The sequence below is a fragment of the Ambystoma mexicanum genome, chromosome 1q (genome assembly GCF_040938575.1).
Source record: "Ambystoma mexicanum isolate Mex_15411 chromosome 1q, UKY_AmexF1_1, whole genome shotgun sequence".
Taxonomy (NCBI): domain Eukaryota; kingdom Metazoa; phylum Chordata; class Amphibia; order Caudata; family Ambystomatidae; genus Ambystoma; species Ambystoma mexicanum.
The window spans coordinates 237,260,844-237,282,530 of record NC_090922.1 but is presented as its reverse complement, the minus strand read 5'-3'; the positions used below and the strand labels follow the sequence as shown (position 1 = coordinate 237,282,530).

Below are 21,687 nucleotides of genomic sequence, written 5' to 3'. Positions count from 1 at the left end.
TTAAGTACAGTGTAGTCCCCAAGCACCCACAAAGGAATGTCCACACACTATTAGTGAAAACAGTCTTCATAAAAATTAAGGTTCAAGGTTATATACACAATCACAATAATTCACTTTGTGCTCAGTTAATCTACAATGGCAAATATATTCTACATGTCAGTTCTACATGGTACAACAATTACTATCAGATTTCATTAAAGTCCATCAACTGTGCTGTGGTCAAATGTCACACAAATCAATTAATAAAGGGAACCAACAGTAGACATAGGAGGAAAGCAGGTTGGTTACAACAATAGGCAGAATAGTGGCCCTGTTCCCTAGACACAGTTCTGTGTGAGGATCCCCCCACCTGGGCAACCTGTAAAATAAGATATGCTACAAGCCCAGTCCATATATTTTGGTTACAAGAGTTTTGTTCTAAATAGTTCTACAACCCCAATGTACCTGGAATCGCAGAGTTCGATGTCGGGTCGTTGACGGATCCTTCTTGAGCGGCTCCCTTTACGGCAGGAGCCACGTATCGTCGAGATCCCTCAAAGAAATGGTTAACCACGCCGTCGAGGCCACAGCTTCGGTCCTGGCGGTGCTCGTCGACTATCGGTCACGGACGTCCTGCGAGGATGAGGCGTGTGGGGCACCTCAGCATAGATAGTTTGGGACTGTAAAGCGTCTATGAAGAACTTTGGGCCAGCAAGGGGGTCGAGATGTCTGCCATCTCTGCGGTCTTCGGGTGGCGGGAAACCCACCTGTGGATGCGTGTCAGCGGCCTTGACGTTCTCCGGCGGGATAATCGGTCGGTGGTGCTGGCGAGACCGTCCTTGAATTCAAAGCGTCTTAATCGGGTGGAGCGTTGTCTCTGGTTGTCAGTGGCACAGCGTCAAGTGGTCCCTGCTTCTGGGCAACACGACTTCGACAGGCCTCCAGCGGTTATAGCAAACCTGCAAACCCTGGTCGTCGACAGTGGACGGAATGTCTGGTGCTTCTCTTCGTTCTCCTCGGCGGTCCCCATCTCCAGTTGGCAGGCTGTTGAGGGTCTGACTTCCAGGGAGCTTTGGCGAAGGTTAACGGTGCACAATAGTCCCTCGTAGCGCGGGAAGAGGTCTCCTAACCAGGTCCTCTCTCGGATCTGTCTCGCCGTCACTGTGGTTTTCAGATTGTTGTGAAGGTAACCGCAGTCAACCTTCTTCGGGCTCGGTTTCGAAATCAAGCCTCCTTTTCAACTTCAGCTTCTGAATGATATGGAACTTCCATCCAACAGCCAGTCAGGGGGAAGGAACAGAGTCAGGGCTTCCCAGGACTTTGGGAAAAACAAGGTAACTGGCAATAGAAAGCAAGAGGCCACAGGGGCCATCTTGTCTCGTATCAGGAATCAACTGATTCCAATGGCCGGGTATGGGTATCCAAAATAGAGGATACTCGGAGCACCTGTCAAATTCAGCATGGAGCTGCCACCAGCCCATACCCTGCTCTGTGGGGCCACACACAGGTACCCAAAAACATACACAATGGGTACAGGGTTGTACCCCCCGCCCCCCCCCCCCCCTCCTCCATGGGTGCCATAAGGGTATCCCAAACGTCTGTACACCAAACCAAAAAGAGGAAGAGCTGCACTGACAGGAGTCCCACATGGACTCCTGGGCAGAAAACAACACAGAACATACACGAACAGGGGCTACAGAACAAGGACAGGGAGGCCCTGTCTCCCCCCCCCCCTGTATTTCCAGCATCACAGTGAGGTGGGGTGGGCTCTAGCTCTTTGTGAATGTTGAAGAGTTATTTGGTGCTAGATTTGGTATTTATGATGCGATTGTTATAGTTGTCTTTTTGCCTGTACAATAGTCTTTCTAATTGAGGGAAGCCAGTATAAAGCTGTTTTTGTTGGTAACTGTAGGGTGGCTCTTCCATAATGCTTCTGCATTTTTTTTAAAATTTTGCGTAAGGACCTGAGGTGCGGAGTGTACCACGAGTTAAGGTAGCCCGGGGTTTAGCTTTGCGTGGTTTTAGTGGAGTTAATGTGGTGTTGGCCTTGAGTATTGTGTGATTGTTAATGTCTACCATGACAGTAGGATCAGAGTAGGTGGAAGCAGCAGTGAGGATGGGCTGTAACACTATAACAGTGGAAGTAATTTCTCAGCTGTTATGTTACGGTTAGGGGGCTACATTGTGATGGTTGGGCTAGTTGGTTTCCTTTATGGTGAATGTGATAAGATGATGGTACGTCCAGGCACAAGGTGTGTTGGCAAGTATGTTAATATCACAGTTGATGTCGACCAGCCAATCTAAAGTCCTTCCTTTGTTATGCGTTGGTTCCGTGATGCAGTGATTGAAGCCTAGTTCTGACATCGAGTTGCCAATGTCTAGTGCCTTACGATCTTTAAGGTCTTGGAAACCTAGGCTTAGTATCGAGTCATACTGTAAAATCTAAATCCTGCACTCACCCATGTGCATGCCCTCCAGTGCCTACCTGTATTGCCGCCTATTTCAAATTGTATGCTGCCCTCATTGTATGGCTAGCTGCCTATTGCCCACACCAGAATCTACCGCCCACTTTTGCACTGCACGCTGCCCATCTGAACGACCCACTAAGTCATCCAGGACTATAATACCACACCTACGAGCTGCATACCCACTTTAACTACAGCTCACAGCAACCTACCAAAGCCCGACCGGCTACCTAGGAACAGTCTCCGACATGCCTCCCACACTCCCACAACATACCACCCATACCTTTTCTACCAGCACTGTCCACAGGCACTCCCACCACGAGAGCTATGCCTGCAGCTAACCCCACCAAAACAACTCTTACTAGCACACCACCTATCCCACAACACCCGACACAAACTAACTCTCGCCCTATGGCGCCCCATATGCAAAATCATAGGCTAGGCTCCAGATCAGTTTGCCTCTCAGCCACCCCTAAAACACAACACATGAAACAACCACACCAACCACGACTACCTAAAATAGCCTCCTTGCCAAAATCTAACACCAAAACTGCCAACCATACTAACATCCCCATTAAAACTAAACTATGGAACAACCAGGAAACACAATTCCAATGCGCACGTATCAATGCACGATTCCTCCCAGCGCACACCAGAGATTCACAACCTCGTTACTGATCTGAACCTAGACAGCCTAGCCATTACTGAGACTTGGCTACATGAAGCTGCTGGTCCAGCCATCTTCCAAACTCTACCTCCAGGTTACACCATCCTTCGCCAAGACAGGACCTCTAGTAAAGGCGGGGGGGGAGGGGGGTGTTGCCCTGATTCTCAGAGAAACTATTAATGCCAGGCAAATAAAATCCACTGAGGCAGACAACTGTGACCTGCTATCGGTAAAAATATCCCCCCCTCACCTGACACTATAACGCTGCACATTGTCTACCGACCTCCAGGACCAACCCTCGACTTCCAAACCAAAATTATCCACATCCTAGGGATAACCTCAAAACAAACACAAAAGCTATCTTCCTAGGTGACCTCAACCTGGGCTTCAAAGATCTCAGACTAGAAAGGCAAAGCCCTCACCAAAGCCCTCCAAGACCTAGGCGTCACTCAACTAGTCAACGACCCAACCCACACCAAAGGTCGTATACTAGACTGGATCGCTGATCACAATTGTGCCGCCGACACCCGTTCCAACATGACACGCCCATGGATCGACCACCATTTACTACACCAGTAAGAAACCCAAACCTACCTGCACCAGCCAGTATGGCTAGATCCAAGAAGCTACTCTCCATGGAAAGAATCATCCCTCTTCTTGAAACCTCAGCTTTAGCCCACCCCACACATACAGATCCAACTGAACTAGTCGAGATCTACAATACCACACTCTGAGGTATTAGACACTATAGCCCCATTGGAAATGAAAAAAGCCAAATGGATACTTAACGCAAATTCATAGTTCACACAACCTTTGGACGCCTGAACCACTAAAAGCAGCACTAACCGCATGGCAAACAAACCTCTTCTCCTCCACCACCAGAAGAGACACCTACCTCTCAGTAGCCAAAGAGTAGAAGCAAACCATCTCTAAAGCCAAAGCGGCCACATACAACACCAGAATTGAGAAAGCCAACTCACAATCTAAAGAGCTATTTGCCATTTATAATCAGCTGACCATCCCCCATTCCTCCACACAATCCACAGGAAAAAAACGAAACCTGGTGCAACAACATCCAGCATGCTATGCTAAACAAAATAACACTTCAAAACAAAATTAAGACGCAATTTGACAAACTACCCAAAGCCACACCCCCCACATCGCCACCTGTAGCCACCATGCCAATAGACTCCACACAGGCCACCCTACTAATAGCAGACGCCACACAGGCCTCTAACAAACCTGCACCCTTCGCATTCAGGGAAGGAACGATCCCTGAAGTCCTTCTATTCATGAAGCGCATCAAACCATCGCTATGCAAAGGGGACACTTGCCCAGCCAACCTAATCGGAGTGTGCAACAGGCCTAGCACTGTTTGTCACATCATTTTCTATGCACCCTTCGCAAACAGCACCGTCCCACTCGCCCTCAAGGAAGCTTGGGTTAGACCGCTGTTAAAGAAACCTCCACTTGACCCGGACTCCACCCAATCACCACCGTGCCATTCCTGCTAAAAATTCTAGACAAGGCTGCATACTTACAGATTCAATCCTACCTTGAAACTCGCAATATATTAGGCAAAAGACAATCTGGCTTCCGCCCACGTCACGGCACAGAATCAGCTCTACTGGACCTTAAGAACCAATTACTTGAAGCCATGGACAAAGGCAAATCCTCTCTCCTCCTACTCCTTGATCTCTCGGCAGCCTTTGACCTGGTTGACCACAAGATCTTCTGTAAACACCTCACCAACACTGCTCACTTCTCCCAAGAAGCCACAGCCTGGATCGCCTCGTTCCTGGAAGGCCAAGCCATGCGGGTCTTTTCTGACCAGGCCTCAGCCTCTCCATCCCCCATTGAATGCAGAGGGCCTCAAGGATCCTGCACCTCCCGACATACTATCTATTCACCCTCCCACTCTTCAGCGACTTACAAGACTTTGGCATAGCCTTTACCAACTATGCCGACGACACTCAAATTCTTCTCCCTCTAACGGGAGACTGAGCAAGACCTCGACATGCTCCAAAAGACCTATGCGCACATCCGGGCCTGGATGGCAGCCAATGGTCTGTCTAAACGCAGAAAAAACAGAAATCCTATTGATCGGCCCCAAGGAATCCCTAAACAAGCTAGATGAAAAATACAGCTCCTTCATTATTGAAAACACGGTCATCACAGCCTCCACTACAGTGAAAACCTATATCTGGACTCCACACTATCAATGAACAGGCAAGTCAGTGCCATCTCATCCTCAGCGGCATTAACAACAAAAATCATAAACGCAGTAAAACCCCATCTGTCACCAATGAACTGCCTTAACATTGCCAGAGCCACTATTGGCGCAAACTTGATAACTGCAAAATTCTACTCCTAGGCACCTCCAGCAACAACATTAACAGACTACAAACTGCACAAAATAATGCTCTAAGAGCCGCCCTCAGCATCCCCAGGAGAGAGCACATCTCCCAGGCAAGAAAAGATGCCCACTGGCTCCCATCAAGGAACACATAACATTCAAGGCCCTCACAATCGCACACAATTACCTCCGCCAGACCGCTCCAGCCTACCTCTCAGACAGAATACACCCGGTTCCAACAGACCAAAACGTGAGCAATACTGCCACCTACTTTCAGTCCCAGCATTCAACAGAGCTAAAGCGGGCGGCACAAGCTCTGATGTACTAGCCCCTAAAGCTTGGAATGCTCTCCCACTAAGCTTAAACAAAAACTCCCTCACAGTATTCAGAAAGGCTCTAAAAACAAAACTATTCAACTATACCACTCAACACAGCACAGTCCCTGACTCCACTCCTTTGCTACCTCGGAACATCTATCCAACACCCATCTAAACCTGCCCATAAACATGTATAATGCCTTAAACTACCTGTACTAATTTGTATTCACCACTTATGTAATGTCTGTCATAACATGTATGTATACGCTGTAAGAAGCAAACACTCTGTAACAACGCCACGATGCCTCTGGGCGCTTTATAAATTTAAATAAAATAAATATAGGTTAAGATCACCCAGTAAGATAATGTGGGATCCTGGCTTAGTGTTGGTACTAAGGTTAAGTGTGATGTCCTCTTCGAATGTGGAGGGGTCCTGGCGGTCTATAGACTAGGTGTATGGTAATGGTGCAGAATGCTGAGATAGGTAGTTTAATGGGGTTGCTGGGCATGAGTCCGATGCCTAGGGTTGTTTTGGTGATGAATGCAATGCCCCCGCCTTTAGTAAGGTTAGAATCTCTATCTTGGCGAGGATGGAGTAGTTCTCGGGTATGGCTAGAGATGGACAGCTCTGCTGCCGCATGGAGCCAGATCTCAGTGATTGCAAGCAAGTCAAGGTCATTGGAAGTTATATCAGCAATATCGAAGGCATGGGCTGGTAAGGATTTAGCATTGATGAGTCCGCCCTTGATAAGGGAAGCCGAGTTATTTGGATTACATTTTCTATGAGAGGAGTTTTTTTAGGGTGAGATAAAGTAGTGTACTGAGTCCGTGCTAGTGATTGGCGCTATGGCAGTGTTTCTGTCGAGCAGTGGAGACTGGGTAGGCCTGAATCTAAAGCCTAATCTGGTGTTCCTACTTTGAAGTTAACAAGGGTGGTTGGGGGTGGGTTTGGTTTTTGAATTGTTTTACATTGGGCAGGGGTTGCTGGGCGAGGATGGCGTAGTGTGTAAGTGTTGGTGAAAGGCATGATGGTAAGAATTTGGATGGAGGTATGCAGTCAGGTGAGGGTCGTTTCTTGGACATCGATAGCTGGATGCTAGGAGTCATGGGTGGGCGTACTGCGGTTTGCGGCCGTATGGGCAGATATGGTGACCAGCCGTGTGCAGAGGAGCAGTGTAGAGAGGAGCAGGAGAGTTAGACACAAGGACATGACTCGCAGTGTGGGCTATGCTAGCGATAGTTAGGTGACTTATTCTCGTCTAGATGCAAATAGGTTGTCCAGTGTACTGGGCTGTTCAGTGGCTAGGGTGTGGTTTATGGTCGAGTACTGTAAGGTATGATAATTCAGTGCAGGTCAGAACAAAGGCATGCAATAATCGCTAGAAAGACATGCAGCTGTGATGCTCAGATAGTATCGCTGGCGAAGCCTAAATGCATATGTTTAAATACATCAGCAACAAAAAGGGTGGAAGTCTGGTGCAATGTGGTTGTTCTCGTCTATTTAAGCAAGCAGGCAATGGGATCAGGCAGTAATGGTGCAAGCAGAGAACAATTGAGTCGCTTCAATATGCAACAAGTCGAGCATAAAATGGTACATGAGCGGAGCGAGTTTGTAGGATACAGTTATTGAATGCAGCTAAAATGAGCGCTATAATTTGCCGGTCTCTAGGTCACAAATCGGGCATACAGTGGTGCATGTGCAGCAAGTCAAGCATACAATTGTACAGGAGCATAGCGATTTTGCAGGAGTTATGCAGCTAAAATGAACGCTATAATTTGCTGGTGAATTGGATAATAAAGTGCAACAATTTGCGTGGCCTGATGGGTGACATATTTATGGATGGTAACGGAAGCGGCGGCCGTCGTTACTCTGGCACCCTTACAAAGTGCGCATGTGCTAGATGACTGATAGTTCAGAATGAGATGCAAGGAGGAGAAAGAGATGGCACTAAGTGAGCAGCAAAAACGGGTTGGATTAGCGGCAGTGAGGCAAACTACTTGTTTCCTAGTGATAAGACTGGAGGCGACGTTGCAAAAGTTAGGTATTCGTTAGCATCTAGGCAGATGAGGCCTGGTTAGCTAACCCAGAGGTCCGGACATGCGGTTAGAGTGGTGTGCACATGGCCCATTGTGGCACGGACAGGATCCTAGCCTTTTAATGGTAGCCTGCTCATGTGGGGCCGGCTAACGCCTCCGGTCGCACTTCCCTGATGTAAGCTGCTGCACCCAATCGTGGCGACCTGGGAGGGATGACATTGCTTAGCAATGTAGCAACAACGCTGTAGCGGCCATTTTGAGATGGCATCGTGTTCCGACACGAGGGAGAAACCAAGCTGGATTTCTAGGCTTCTGAGGCAGTATGGGAGTTGCTGAAGATTCGGCCCAAACGATGTGCGGCAGGAGGCACTGGATTCAATTTGACTGCTCACCGGCACCTACTCAGGCAAAGCATGCACTTAACAGAAGTAAGGTGGATGCGGGCTGGTGGGCTCGGCTTCTCTTGCAGAAGGTTTTGTGAAGATGAGGGAAGGCTCCTGCCCTCCCTACGTTTGTGTCTGAGCTGGCATTGAACCAAGTCTTGGTAAGAGCGAGAATGTCGGTCAATGTCTTCAAGAAGGAGACAGATGTCAGAGGAGGGTTTGTTGGCAGAGCGGGCATTAAGACGAGGACGACTACCCTGAACCAGAATGGTGCCATTGATACCACCATTAATAGAGGAGTGTGTGGAAGGAGAGAGGGTGTGGAGAGAGAGTTGAAATGAGATGGGGGCGGCGGGGATGGGGGGTCCAAAGATCAGGAGAGGGGACAGAGAAAAGGATATATGTGAGAGCCTCTCTAGAGGATGCACTGACATTGTCTGCAATGGGAAGTCCAGGGTCTTTTTTTGTGCTTTTTCCTGCCAGACCTGGAGAGAGATGGGGGGGGGGGGGGAAATAGGTGATAGTGTAGCAGTTCGAGAATATGGGAGAGATGCAGAGGGCCATAGGAAGGCAGAGTATTAGCCAAGGAATGAGGGAGGAGTGGCAGCACTGCACATTTCTGACTAAACTCACTAGGTGGCCTAGTAGAATGAGGCTGAGAGAATAAAAGACACACAGAGGAAATAGAATGACATTGGATAAACTATACACACCTAAAATAGATTTTGAAAAAATGGAGGCAGCAAACCATGCAAAGCAGATGATGCACAAGTACACAAATAAGAGTTGAAAAGTGTTGGAGTGAGTCTGACTCACTTTCATGACTGCAGGGGGTCGTGGCAGGCCTTTGGAGCACTTGCAGTGATAGCATACCAGTAACTTGTCCGGAGGACAGATCATAGTCAGGGTTGTGTCTGTGACTGTCCAGGCATGGACTGGAGCAGACCGGGCCTTAGATGTGTGCCTTTGGTGAGGGGCCGGCTGAAGCCTTCCGGTTCCCCTGATTGGGTATAGAAGGAAGCCTTGCCCAATCCTGTTGCAGGGGATGGTTTACAAGGCACAAGGGGTGCCTGGTTGTTGAAAGCAGAAAGCAGCGGCCATGTTGGAAGGGCCACGAGGTGCCTGTAAAAAACACTGGCTTTGGGGACAAAGAAAATCAGTAAGTTTTTCTTTTTACTTGTTTTTATTGGCATTTTCTTAAAACAAACCGTTCTCCCCAATCCCCTTGTCCCCTCCCACCCTGTTTTTTCACTTTTTTATTAAAACCCTCTATTGGCATTCAGTAAACATAATGCAGTGCGCACCTCACAAACAGTTACATGCAGACAAATTCAGATCACCACCCCTGCCAGGTTGTTTCATGTAGTCACCCTTACCCCGATCCCTTCTCCTACTGCACCCCTCCCTACAAACATGTTAATTAGCCTTCCCTCGAACAAGCTCATGACAGTCGACGTTCTTCTGATTTATGATTCAAACAACTTATGGTGTGTTCATCCCAGTCCAAGCTTCCCTTCGTAGCACCATTAATCCTGAAGTGTGACTGGGCACCTATTTCACCAATGTGCACAGGAGTTGGCACTAGCCTCCCGCCTCCTTCCTGTCTTCCTTTTAGCGCCTCACTCTTGCTACCCCAAAGATTGTATACGGTTGTGCCAGCCTCCCAATGTAGCCAGTGATCTACGGAGGAAGCGCATCTGACAGAGGGAACATAGCCTGCACTGGATAAACTCCCAGGCATTCACATCGTCACACCCATCCCAGGACCCCCACTGCGGCGCCAAGCTGAAGTTACGGCCAGCGCCGATTTCACCAGGCCAGTCCGCCAGGCTTCAGCTCGCGGACCCTCCGCTGCCTTCCAAGCCATAACAACATGCACATAAGGTCCGCCATGTGAGCAATGTGTCTCGCTTTTTCAACTCTCCCAGGGTACAGACCCAGCAGGAACGCATCACAATCCCACCACTTGCCGCCATGGCCACCACAGCTTGTGAAAACCTTAACAACCAGGCAGCCCCAGAACATGTAGAAAAGGTTTGCTGCTTCATGCTCACACGTGGGGCATCTCAAAATGCCTGCCCCCTAAATTTCATGATTCTGTGTGGAGTCAAGTAGGCTCTATGCAGGACATACAGTTGGATTAGCTTAAATCTAGAATTCCTCGACGCTCGCACCCATTCAGCATCAGTGAACGTTCGTCCCGCATCAACCTCCCATCTCGCTCGCACTTGGTCATAGCGCATCCTGCGTGGACAGCATCAACTCGTACAGCCTGTGGTCCCCATCATACAGTGTGTCTAGCGCCCGATCCCCCTCAATACCTTCCCTGAAATTGGCCCATTGTCTTTTGGGCGTTTTTGACCAGGGTTTGGTGCATCAAATACTGTCTCCTATGAAAACCAGTGCGTTCCATGAGTGTTTCATAGTCTACCAATCTTCTTTCTGCCAGCAGATCCCCTATCGCGGACATGCCACACTCTACCCACTTCTGCTATATATGCAACACTGGGTCTCTCCCTTTCCCTGCAAAACACACTAAGGGAATATTTGGGGAGTAGGGGTTCTCAATCCCCACCATCTTCCAGGCCCTGCTCAACACAGCCATCCCAACCTGGAAGAGCAACGGTTGCGTCTTGATGTCTGGCTCCGCTACCCACAGGATCTCCTTCAGAGTATTGTCCCAAGAACTCGGTATCCTGCGTAGGCTCGTCTGCCAGCCAGTCAATCGCAGGTTGCAGCTGTCCCGCCAAGTAATCCAAGTTCGGCAACCGTATTCCACCCTGGGCATAGTCACCTTGCAGCATCATTAACAGTTATCCCTATTTTACAGCCAGTGCAAAGACTCATCTAGCCATCTCTAATACACCTAACCTTTCGAGAGCAGTCAACCCCAGCAACGAAAAACTTTTCAAACAGGCACCAACAGATCCCCTTTAAAACAACCAGAAAAAGGGCAGGCACACCCTTAGCTTCTGGAGGGACGCCTCCAGACAAGGAGAGTAAAAACAAATCTACACTCTAGGCAGGAAAGTTGCGTCCTCCGCTGCATATCAGACACAAATTGCAAATAACACCACCTTACTTGCCAGTTATAACTCATGTGTGGGATTCCCTCCAACAACAAATAGATGCTGTCCCTGAGCCCTTAAAAGCTCAGCGCTCTGAAACCATCTACGAAGGGAAACTGGTTGCAAACTGCATTCTAAACTATCTAGATGCAGCTGGTGGTGCTGGACACAATATAGTGGAGGGCACCCTAATTAAACAGCACGCCTGGTTAAGACAGTCTGGTTTCAAACTTCAAACGCAAGCCACACTTCTTAATATGCCAATAGAACCAAACATATCATTTGGCAAAGTAGTAGAAGACTCACTAAAGTGCAAAGGAGCATGAGACTCTAACATCCTGGGGCCAAATAAAAAACAATCCTTTTGTCCAGCGAGGGGCGTTTAACACCCATTGCTTTTTTCATGGACCAAGTTTCCCATGATCCATGGGGTATAACTGAAGCCAGTCCTCCTTCTGGGGTAACACAATGGGTCTGTTATCCGGATACTCTGCTAACTTTCAAAGAGGATATAAAAGGTCTAGAATTAGGGGTGTAGCGCCTCCACCACAAGATGCTCCCCTGCCTCCAAGCAATGAGTCCCAGATTCTGCAACTCCAATTGGATGTCGCATTTGTCAGTTATCCCACGTAGATCACATCCAACAAGTGGGTGTTTTCCACCGTGGCAGGGGGATACTGCATCGAACTGCTTGAAAGACCACAAAATCATGCGCCAAAACATTGCATGATGATGCCATTAGAAAAACGAATTCTGCTACAAGAAGTAAAGTCCCTACAGGAAAAACACATGAAAGAAATGGTTCCAGCAAACCAGATAGTGGGTATCCGTTCAACATACATCCTTGTGCCAAAGAAAGACTTAACTATGTGCCCTGTACTAGACTAGCGCCCAGCAGACATGTAGAACAAACCTCAAAGGATTTGCATGACAATGCTACAGGAAGTAATCCCTTTCTTAAAACCGGGGCATTTCATGGCAACTGGATATGAAAGATTCATACTTAGATATTTCAATGTTCTAGCGCACAGAAAATACCTGCGCTTCAAAATAGCGGGCAAATATTACCAATTCGTTATTACCCTTGGGCATTTCTTCAGCTCCAAGGGTGTTCGCAAAAGTATTAGCATTAATGGCAGCGCAACTACGCAGACAATCCCAGTGTACTCTTATCTGGACGGCTGGCTAATTACAGTAGAGTAACCTCCGTTATGCAAACTCAACACCCAAGCAATCAAACTGGTGTTCAAATTAGGATTCTCCATCAACGAGAAAAAAATTCTCGCCCCCCACTCAAGTAAAAGAATTCCTAGGGGCAATTGTAAAGACTGAAGAGGAACTAGTCTTCCCCCTCAAATGAGAGAGTACAAAACATGTTATTTCAAGTACCTCAATACATATCCGGTCATCAGTTAACCGCGCGCAAGGCAATGCGCCTGCTAGGGATGATGGCTTCATGCATTCACCTTGTTCCACACGCGCAGATGCACATGTGCCCTATGCAAGAGTGGCCAGCGAAACAATGGTCTCATGCAAGCATTCAGTGGGACGATCTAGTGGTTGTTTTGCTAACCTTCTTACAAGCTCTACGCTTGTAGACAAGACATGTTGAAAGGGAATCTTTTTTTGCATCCCACCAGTACAAGCCGCTCTTGCAACAGGTGCCTCACTCTCATGATGGGGACCTAATTACCTTCATCAAGCTGCACATGGCGTGTGGACACTAACAGCAAAAAAAACACATAAACCTACTAGAACTTCTGGCATTCCTCAAAGCACTACAAGCTTTTCAACGCCTACTAGATCAAACGGTGCAAGTCCTCACAGACAGTACCACAACCACGTTTTACCTAAACAAACATGGAAGGGCACTTGTCCAAGTTATCCCCAAATATTTGGAAGTGGTCCCTTAAACAAAACATGTTCCTAGTGTCACATGTTCCAGGGGAACACAATGCTCTAGCAGACACACTGAGCAGAATGCCACAGCTACCCGCAGAACACAAATGGCAAATTCACAAAGATAGTTTACACCATATGTTTACCCAACGTGGGCATCCACTTCTAGACTGGTTTGCAACAAAGCAAAATGCACAATGCCCAAACTTTGCATCCAGGTTTCCCAAACCAGGATCTAAGGAGAACGCCCTCTGGATGCGTTGGTCAGGGAAATGTGCCTAGGCTTTTCCGACTCCACTCCTGAACAAGATAGTGCACAGGATGCACGAGGAACAAGTCCTGCTAATACAAATTGCTCCTATGTGGGCACGACAGCCATGGTTTCCACACCTTTTCAAATTAGCAATGTGCACACCAATCGAGCTTCTGTGCCCCTTCAACATGCTGTCCCAACACAAGGGGACAACATTCCATCCATGCTTTTAAACTATGAACTTGGTAGCCTGGCTCCTGAAGTTCTAGAATTTGAGTACTTAAATCTTCCACAAAGGTGCATGGATATCCTCAAAGCTCAAACACCCAACACTACACACAGTTACTTTAACCAGTGGAAAAGATTTGTCATCCTGTGCAGAACACACAACATAAATCCAACCGATACAAACACTCCATAGAAACGCATCTGAGAGTACGGTTGAACCGAGCCGGCCTGCTATCTAGAGAAATCCAAACAGCAAGAGGGGTAAAGCAAGAATGTCCTCTTGCCCCAGCTCTCTTCAACTCATATCTAAGATTTCCAGCATTCCGAAGATGGCATCAGATCTTTCCCCCCGGCAATAGGAGGCGTTAAAGTCACACGCCTCCTATATACAGATGACTATCTTATTAGATCAAACAGCGATTGGCCTCCAGCACCAGCTAGACAACTTGGCGGAATACATTGCAAGAATCAACTTGGAGATCAACAAAAAGAAAACAAGTCATCACGTTTGAAAGATCAGTTAAAAAAAAAAATGGAGAAATTGCAGTGGTACCTGCAGGGATCAAAAATCGATCACGTAAGAGAATTCAAATACCTTGGGGTGATACTGAGCAACAGTCCAGTCGAACTCCAGATGCAAGTGAGCCTTTTTGAGAAGGCAAAGAAACTGTCCGCACAAGCAAAATCGATTGACAACAAATTTGGCCAATTCTCCATGATACGATCTATACATTTCTACAAGGTAAAGGCAGTCCCTACATTGACGTATGGGACAGATGCAATGCCAAAGACACTGAAAAAGACTTGGATAAGATTGGAAGGCTGCATTTGGGAAGGCTGCATTTGGCATCGAGTGTTAGGGCTCCCGACATCCACCCCAATGGCATTAATACGTTGAGAGTTGTCTACTTTCATTACAAGCAACGGTAGATAGAAACAGCTTGATGCTGAACAGAAAAACAATATTACTAAACTGTAAACATTTTTTTGACATATTTAATACTGAAATTGAAAGAAAAATTAACAAAACATTGACAGATTGGGCACAGAAAAACCAAGGCTAAACTGGAAGTGTTAAACTATACGGAAGAAGACCTTAAACAAAACCCAACTAAGGTAAATAAAAAGCTGGAAGAATGGGACTGGATGCAGACTATTGAAAAAGCATCCAGAAACAAGCTGACGTCCAGTCTTCCAATGAACACGAAGAGGCTATGTCAACTTCTGGCATATATGGAGACATTTCCAAACAAAACTTTACGAAATACCTTCTTGAGGATACGTTTGAACTTACTTTTGACCAATGAAATCGGGGCTGTAAGAGGAATGTCGACCTCAAACAAATGTTGAAAATACAGACCAAGTGGAAACATTGAGACACTTGTTGCTATTCTGCACAGGACTGAACAAAGTCAGCACTACTTATTTGGGTCACCACTTCCTAGACTTGCGAATTTATAAGGAAGACTGGTAGACTCTCCTAATATATGGAACAAAAACTTTGATTGCAGTGGCGCAGTTTTTTTCAAAACATCGAGCTCCAGAAACAAAGTGAAAGAGACACATAAGTAACTTATTCGATTTATATAAATTAATAGGAGGATGTAGGATTGAGGGAAAGGTTTTCTTCTTTTCCTTTCTTTCCCTCTTTTCCTGCTAACTTTGTTTATGGAGCAGACTCTGTATAAACTTCTCTTCAGGTCATTTTTGGGGAATTAAGTGCGAGAGTTTACATTTTTTTTTTTTCTCCTTTTTTATATTTAAAATTAGATTTGATGAAAGTGACTTGTAAAAATTGTATAACAATTGAAACAAGCAATTAAAAAAATTAAATCTAATTGACAGTTCACCAACTCATACTTCGCTATATGCTCTTACTACTAGGCTCGGGTTTAGTATTTAATTCCATCAAAGTACCCTTAGCCGCTTTGTCTGCTTACACTGCGTCTCAAAACAGTGTTCTGGTGGAAAGTACCCGTAATCAAATGATTCATTAAGGGAGTAAAGACTATACCCTCCCATTTCAAATCTCCACCAGCTTGAGACCTCAAAACTGTTCTCACAAAACTCATGGGTCCACCTTTTGAGCAGATGCACAAGGCCTGCCTTAAAACATCTAACTTACAAGACTGCCTTTTTGGTAGCTATCACTTCAACAAGAGTAAGTGAACTACAAACGCTCTCAGTAGAAGACCCTTACATTATCCATAAAGACAAAGTAGTTCTCAGAACACACCTTAGGTTTTCACACACATTGCCATGTTAACCATTCAATTGAACTTAATACTTTTTTCCAAAATCTTTCCTCTAAACAAAACTAAACTGCTAAGGAAAACAGAAACTTTTTCTTTTCTAAACGCATTCTCCAGATGGATAGTCAAAAACTTTGCCAGTCCCTATCAAAAAAACCTTTACCTAGAACACCAAGAGCTCACTCTACACAAAGTACAGGAGCTTCTTTGGCATTCATTGCAAATGTTGCTTTAGACCCAATTTGCAAGGCAGCTACTTGGCTTTCCATCCATACCTTTATGCAGCATTACTACTTAGATACGCACTGTAAAGCAGATTCACAGGTGGGACAAGTGCTGTTGAAACATCAATTTGCCGCTGTACCTTCTCACAACCCACCTCCTTCTCCAGGTACTGCTCGCTAATCTACGCATAGCATGTGATCCAAGTTGATCCACGAGCCTCAGAACATATACATTACTCCCCATAATTGTATTTCTGATGCTTGTATCTGCTTGGATTCACATGCACCCGCCATTCCTCCCCTCCTGGAGTTCGAATGTACATAGATGTTTCTCTTTACCTTTCTTACCTGCCTTGTACTCACGCTAACACTTCATGCACCCTCATGTCAGAAACAAAACAGTCTGAGTTTCCTCGACACGTGTAGGACCATGGGTACTGTAGACGTTGCACTAGGGATAGTATTACTAACCCGCCCAGTCGACGTCCCTTTTCGAGTTTTGAAAACAAATCATGTAATACTCAACAAACACCACTAGATGTCTGCCTATGTATAGCATGTGAATCTAAGCAGATACAACCATCATAAATAAGATTACGGTGAGTAATGTATGTATGTATACCTTTTTTGTGTAGTTTTATTATGATTAAAACAAAATACGTTGTTGCTGAAGCTGCTTAACAAGTGGAGAATACAGTAAAGTTATGAATGTTATGTTATTTTGCATTTATATAGCACCTTATATACCATTGGTATGGTCTGAAGGCGCTGGTAGGCTGAACGCCCTTGGGAACCGAAGTTCAGCTCAGTAGAGGGAGTAGAGTCAAAGGTGCGTGTGAGCACTGGGTATGTGTGCAGCTGGTGCGGTATTCGTGTAATAGCTGCTTCTTAGCGGTAGGTGTGGTGGTTGAGAGATCAGGAGTATGTGTTCGTTCTGGCAGGAATTATCCAGACCGGATGTGGCTGCGTTAGGCCTGAGAACGCCTGGCTGGGGGGGTTTGTGACCAGCAGTGTTTACTTAGAATGATGTGGAGTATGCAACGGATGTTGGTATGAGAACAGTTATACTGAATGGTGTCATAGTATCTATGTGTTCTAGTTGAGTGGTGGTGTAAAGGAGAGAGTAAGCGTGGTGGTGTGATATTATGTGGTCTTTCGAACGTTCTCTGCATTCCAAACCATACTATGCACGTCACGCAATTCTATGCACTCCAGTTGGTTCCATGCACTCCTATCCACTCCATGCACCACAGTCTGTTCCCCCACATTCCGGTCCGCTCCACGCACTCATGCATTCCAGTCCACCCTGCGCGCTCCTGTCAGCCCCACGCACGCACTCCTGTCAGCCCCACGCACGCACTCCTGTCAGCCCCACGCACGCACTCCTGTCAGCCCCACGCATGCACTCCTGTCAGCCCCACGCACGCACGCACTCCTTTCTGCACCATGCTCTACGTATTCAGCGGCTCTACGTACTCATCCGCTCTACGCAACTCGTCTGCTCTATATAGCACGTCCATTCGCTCTGGACGCTCCTATGCTCCAGGCACTCCTACGCTTTATGCCCTCACATGTACTATGCGGTCGTCCCCACTGCGCGCTCGTCCCCACTGCGCACTCGTCCCCTCTATGTACCCCCTTTTTCATATGTACTCATTCGCTCATATGCACTCGTCTGTTCTATATATTTGCCGGCGCTACCCATTAGTCTGTTCTATGCAGTCCTCCACTCTACACATTCTTCCGCTCATATGATGGTAGATTCACATGATGGTGAAATAGTATTTACAAGGACATCATTTTTGCAGTTTCTGAAAGTACAGGAGCCTAGACTTACTACATTGGAGTCCTTTGACAAAGTATGTACAAGAACACTGGTCCTGGAAACTGAAATTTTATCTGGCACTAAAATGACCTGGTGGTAACTGGTAAGGCAGCTCAATGGTTACTGGAACTGCCACGATTGGTGCAGAGCCTGCATGCCGTGGACTCTTATCCCGTCTCTGCTGACTTTGTCTTTTGTCCTTCTGTGGTCAATAAGAGTATGTAGAGTGTCATAACTGTGGTCCTTAAATTACTAATAACCTGCAAGCACTACATTTAAAAATGGCACACTACTTTTACCAGCCTTCATTTCAAGTAACATATAGGCATCCAAGCAGATGCTTTCTGATGAGTGAGTTGCATCACTGAATACTTGTCTGAACATTGTTTCATTAACTCTGTGTGCTTCCAATTTCACATGCTTAAATCACTGTTGAATGTACAGCAAGCTGGATATGAGCCATATCACCGACTAAGTTTTTGTTCTGTCATTGCTTCATCATTCTGGCTTCAGCCCCCTCTTTCCATCGCCCCACTAGGTTGGCTATGATCTTAAAGAAGAGATTGAAAGAAAGTTTGACAAGTGGCAAGAACCCCCACCCGTGAAGCAGGTGAAACCTCTGCCGGCACCTCTTGATGGCCAAAGGAAGAAAAGAGGCGGGCGCAGGTGAGATTCTATTATGGCAGGCCAACACTGGCGTTAGGATAGATTTTCTTTTTGCTGTTTCCTCCCATAGACTTCGATGTGACACCCTTTCTCTTTTATTTGTTTTGAGTCCTAACCTGACTTTTTGAAGGCAAGTAAAACCTTCTGATTTACCTGCCTTGTCTATTTTATTCTTCATGGGGCAACTGATGAGTTCATAAGACTCTCAGTACTGACAAACTGTCTCTCTGAGTGAATATATTGTAGTTTTACAATGGAACACATCACCGAAAAGTGAGGTGCGGTCAGGATACTTTGTATCCTGGTAACATTTTCTGTGGTGTCTTTTGCTTCATTTACAGTGTGCCTATTATGAGCTGGTGGCAGCAGATATGTTTGTACTGTTTTATACTTGTGGTGCACTTTGTATTTACCGCAAAGGGCTGCTAAAGATTGGCAGCACCCTCGGATGGCTGCGCCACAAGGTTTTTGCCTGTCCTTTGGCCATAATCTTCTGACTTTCTTCCTGCCCTGTCTGGTCCGGAATTACAGTGTATGTTCTTGCCACATATGGGAAAACCTTTACTGGGGAAAGCTGCTGCTTTCCCCGGCAAAGAGTTGTGTCTGTGAACCCGAATGTGAGGGCTGGGACCGTCTGGCCCAAGTACATCATGGCGCCTGAATGTCTGTTTCTAGGCAGATGTTGTGGCAAGTGGCTATCCATGATTAGATGGCCACTGCCAGTTTGAATGGTTCAGTTCCTTACCATTGGTAGACTTGACAAGCTTCCAGTCCAGATCATTGATAAAAGGACTCCTGCAGTCATTCCTGTGATAATCGTTGGAACCAAGTCCTCTACAAAGAGCAGCCTGCTGACACCCAAGGCCAACCCCTATACCTAACAAGCACCAACTACATTGAGGTCCTGGTGTGAAGCTCTGTCCTTTCCTTATCTCAAGAAGAGCCTCGTATGTGCATGGACCCCTGGACCAACCTGTCTCGAGCATTGCTTGAGGATATTTGCTTTCGAACATTCGTAAGTGTCCCTGGACCAAATCGGTGGACACAGCTTTCTTCTGGGCTACCTCACTGTAGCAGTCACCGTTCCGAGTGCATCCTTTTAACCTGGACAATCTTTGACTTGTAAAACAAGGCTCCGGCTCCTGCTTTTCAGCCTTCTTGTGTCTACAGAAGTCATGCAGGACCTGCTCCTTTGTTCATCCATTGACGACAATCATCCATCACAACCTGAATGTTGTGACTTTGCTGCCACTCTTCTTCACATCCTAGAGTGTCCAAGTCGCCTGCTCCACAGATGTCGTCTTTTTCTTTGTTCGGGTGTTCAACTGGAAGGTGTCTTAAACTGATTCCTAAGCACTGCAACAGACAAACTAAATCCTGCATCCAAAAGTGATCTCTGCACCGCAACCCCTGGGCCTTCCTCGAGCGGACCAAGCACATAATACTGTGTGTCCCAAGAGGATTCCAGAACAGCAGCAGTGGTCTCTGGAGAACCTGTTCTTTACCCACTCCTCGTTTCCCATAGTGTTACATGGGAATAAAGTCCTGGCCCTAAATTACTCTTTACTGTCTTTGGTTGGTGGCGGCCTAGTCAATGATCCCTTCCCAGGCCTATCCTAGTTTCTGTGATTGAATGTGCTTAGTTACCTGAACTTGACTTACCTTTTTGTCTTTTGAATCATATCCACTGGTATGGTACAAACTCTTAGTAAATCTTCCTGAATAGTAAAACAAGTCAATGGAACTGTGCCACAGTATATTCGATCAATAGTAATTGATAGAAACAATGATGGCTGCCTTAACTAGTTGTGCACAGAGAATCTTGGACTTGGTCTTTAAGCACGAGCAGAGGTGTGTTAAGAGCTAGGTCCTTTATTCTTTGTTTGCTAAATGATTCAACAGCACTAGTCCTTGAATCCATCAGCACAGTAATGCTCTTGGGGGGTCACTCATCCATCTTTTCCTTAACTGCTCAGGGAGTGGATGTGAATGTTGGAGGGCACTAGTACACCTAACTGTAGAATCTTGTGGTTTGAGAACCTTAGCTTTTTGGAAGATTTCATACTATAAAAAGGAAGTAGTACTAAAGCTGTATGCCACTTGTGGCCAATTGGGAGCTGGGATCATATTTTCTAAAATGCCTTAGTTGTCTGTTTTAAAATTTCAGTGCGTTTCTTTTTAAATGACTATCACTTAAGACTGCCTGTTACCATGGAGGGATTTATTTTCTTAGCATTCATAGGGTAGCGCATTAGTCGTACTCTGAACTAATACCATTTTGAAGGAAGTGAGTAATTTGAAGGAAGTGGAACAGCTGGCGGGGGGAGGAGGACGAGGAGGAGGAGGAGGAGGAGGCACTGTGCTAATTGGGGCGGCAACCTACATAACCATACCAGCGTCTGACTGCAGAGCAGCAGGCTGTTCCTGCGGTATCCCTGTTTCAGTTTCCACGCCTCTCCGCAGCAGCTGATTATTTGTGCTTTGCCCTTGGTCCTGTTATTAGCACTCCGATTTCCTTTCCTCGACCGATTTGAATTAAATCTTGAAGCATGGAATCTGGTGGTACCATGGAATTTTGGGAGCTTTTCGGAGCCAGCAAGCTTTGAGCAGTGGAGGATTGGACCGGGCACTGTACCCACTTGATTTTGAGGTTTGGAGGCTCTGGTTGGCAACGGCTGTGGTCTTAACTTTTGGCATTGTGCGGCTGTAGTTGACTGGACTGGTCTCTTCGAATTTGGGGCTGCCACACAGGGTCGAGGGTTGGGTGGAAAGTCTGACTCGAGCCGACCCTCGAGCTGCCGGGCATTCCTCGTCCCGTATGGACAGAACAAGTGCTCCATGGTTTTGTGGCATACCATGGCCTTTTATATTTTTATTGGTCATTTGTATGGTGCCTATACACGTTTCCAGGCACCACAAGACAAAAAATGGTGAGGGGTGGAGTGGTACATAGGAAAAGAAAGTGACCAATATTTTGGCCTTGTAACAATCCTACCGTGCAAGTGCATAGACCAAGATCATAAGTACAGGGGAGGGAGGACTAGGGGTCAGGGTTGGGACAGTGTGAA

General features: G+C 46.5%; 1 protein-coding gene across 1 annotated transcript in view; it reads left to right on the top strand.

Moving 5' to 3' along the window:
- The window catches only part of PRPF31 (pre-mRNA processing factor 31), a 571,659-nt gene that overhangs the window by 269,205 nt on the left and 280,767 nt on the right, over nt 1–21,687 (top strand). The window contains exon 10 of the mRNA XM_069637987.1: nt 18,492–18,619. Within this exon, the coding sequence (XP_069494088.1) occupies nt 18,492–18,619 (128 nt within the window). The remainder of the gene's footprint in view (nt 1–18,491; nt 18,620–21,687) is intronic.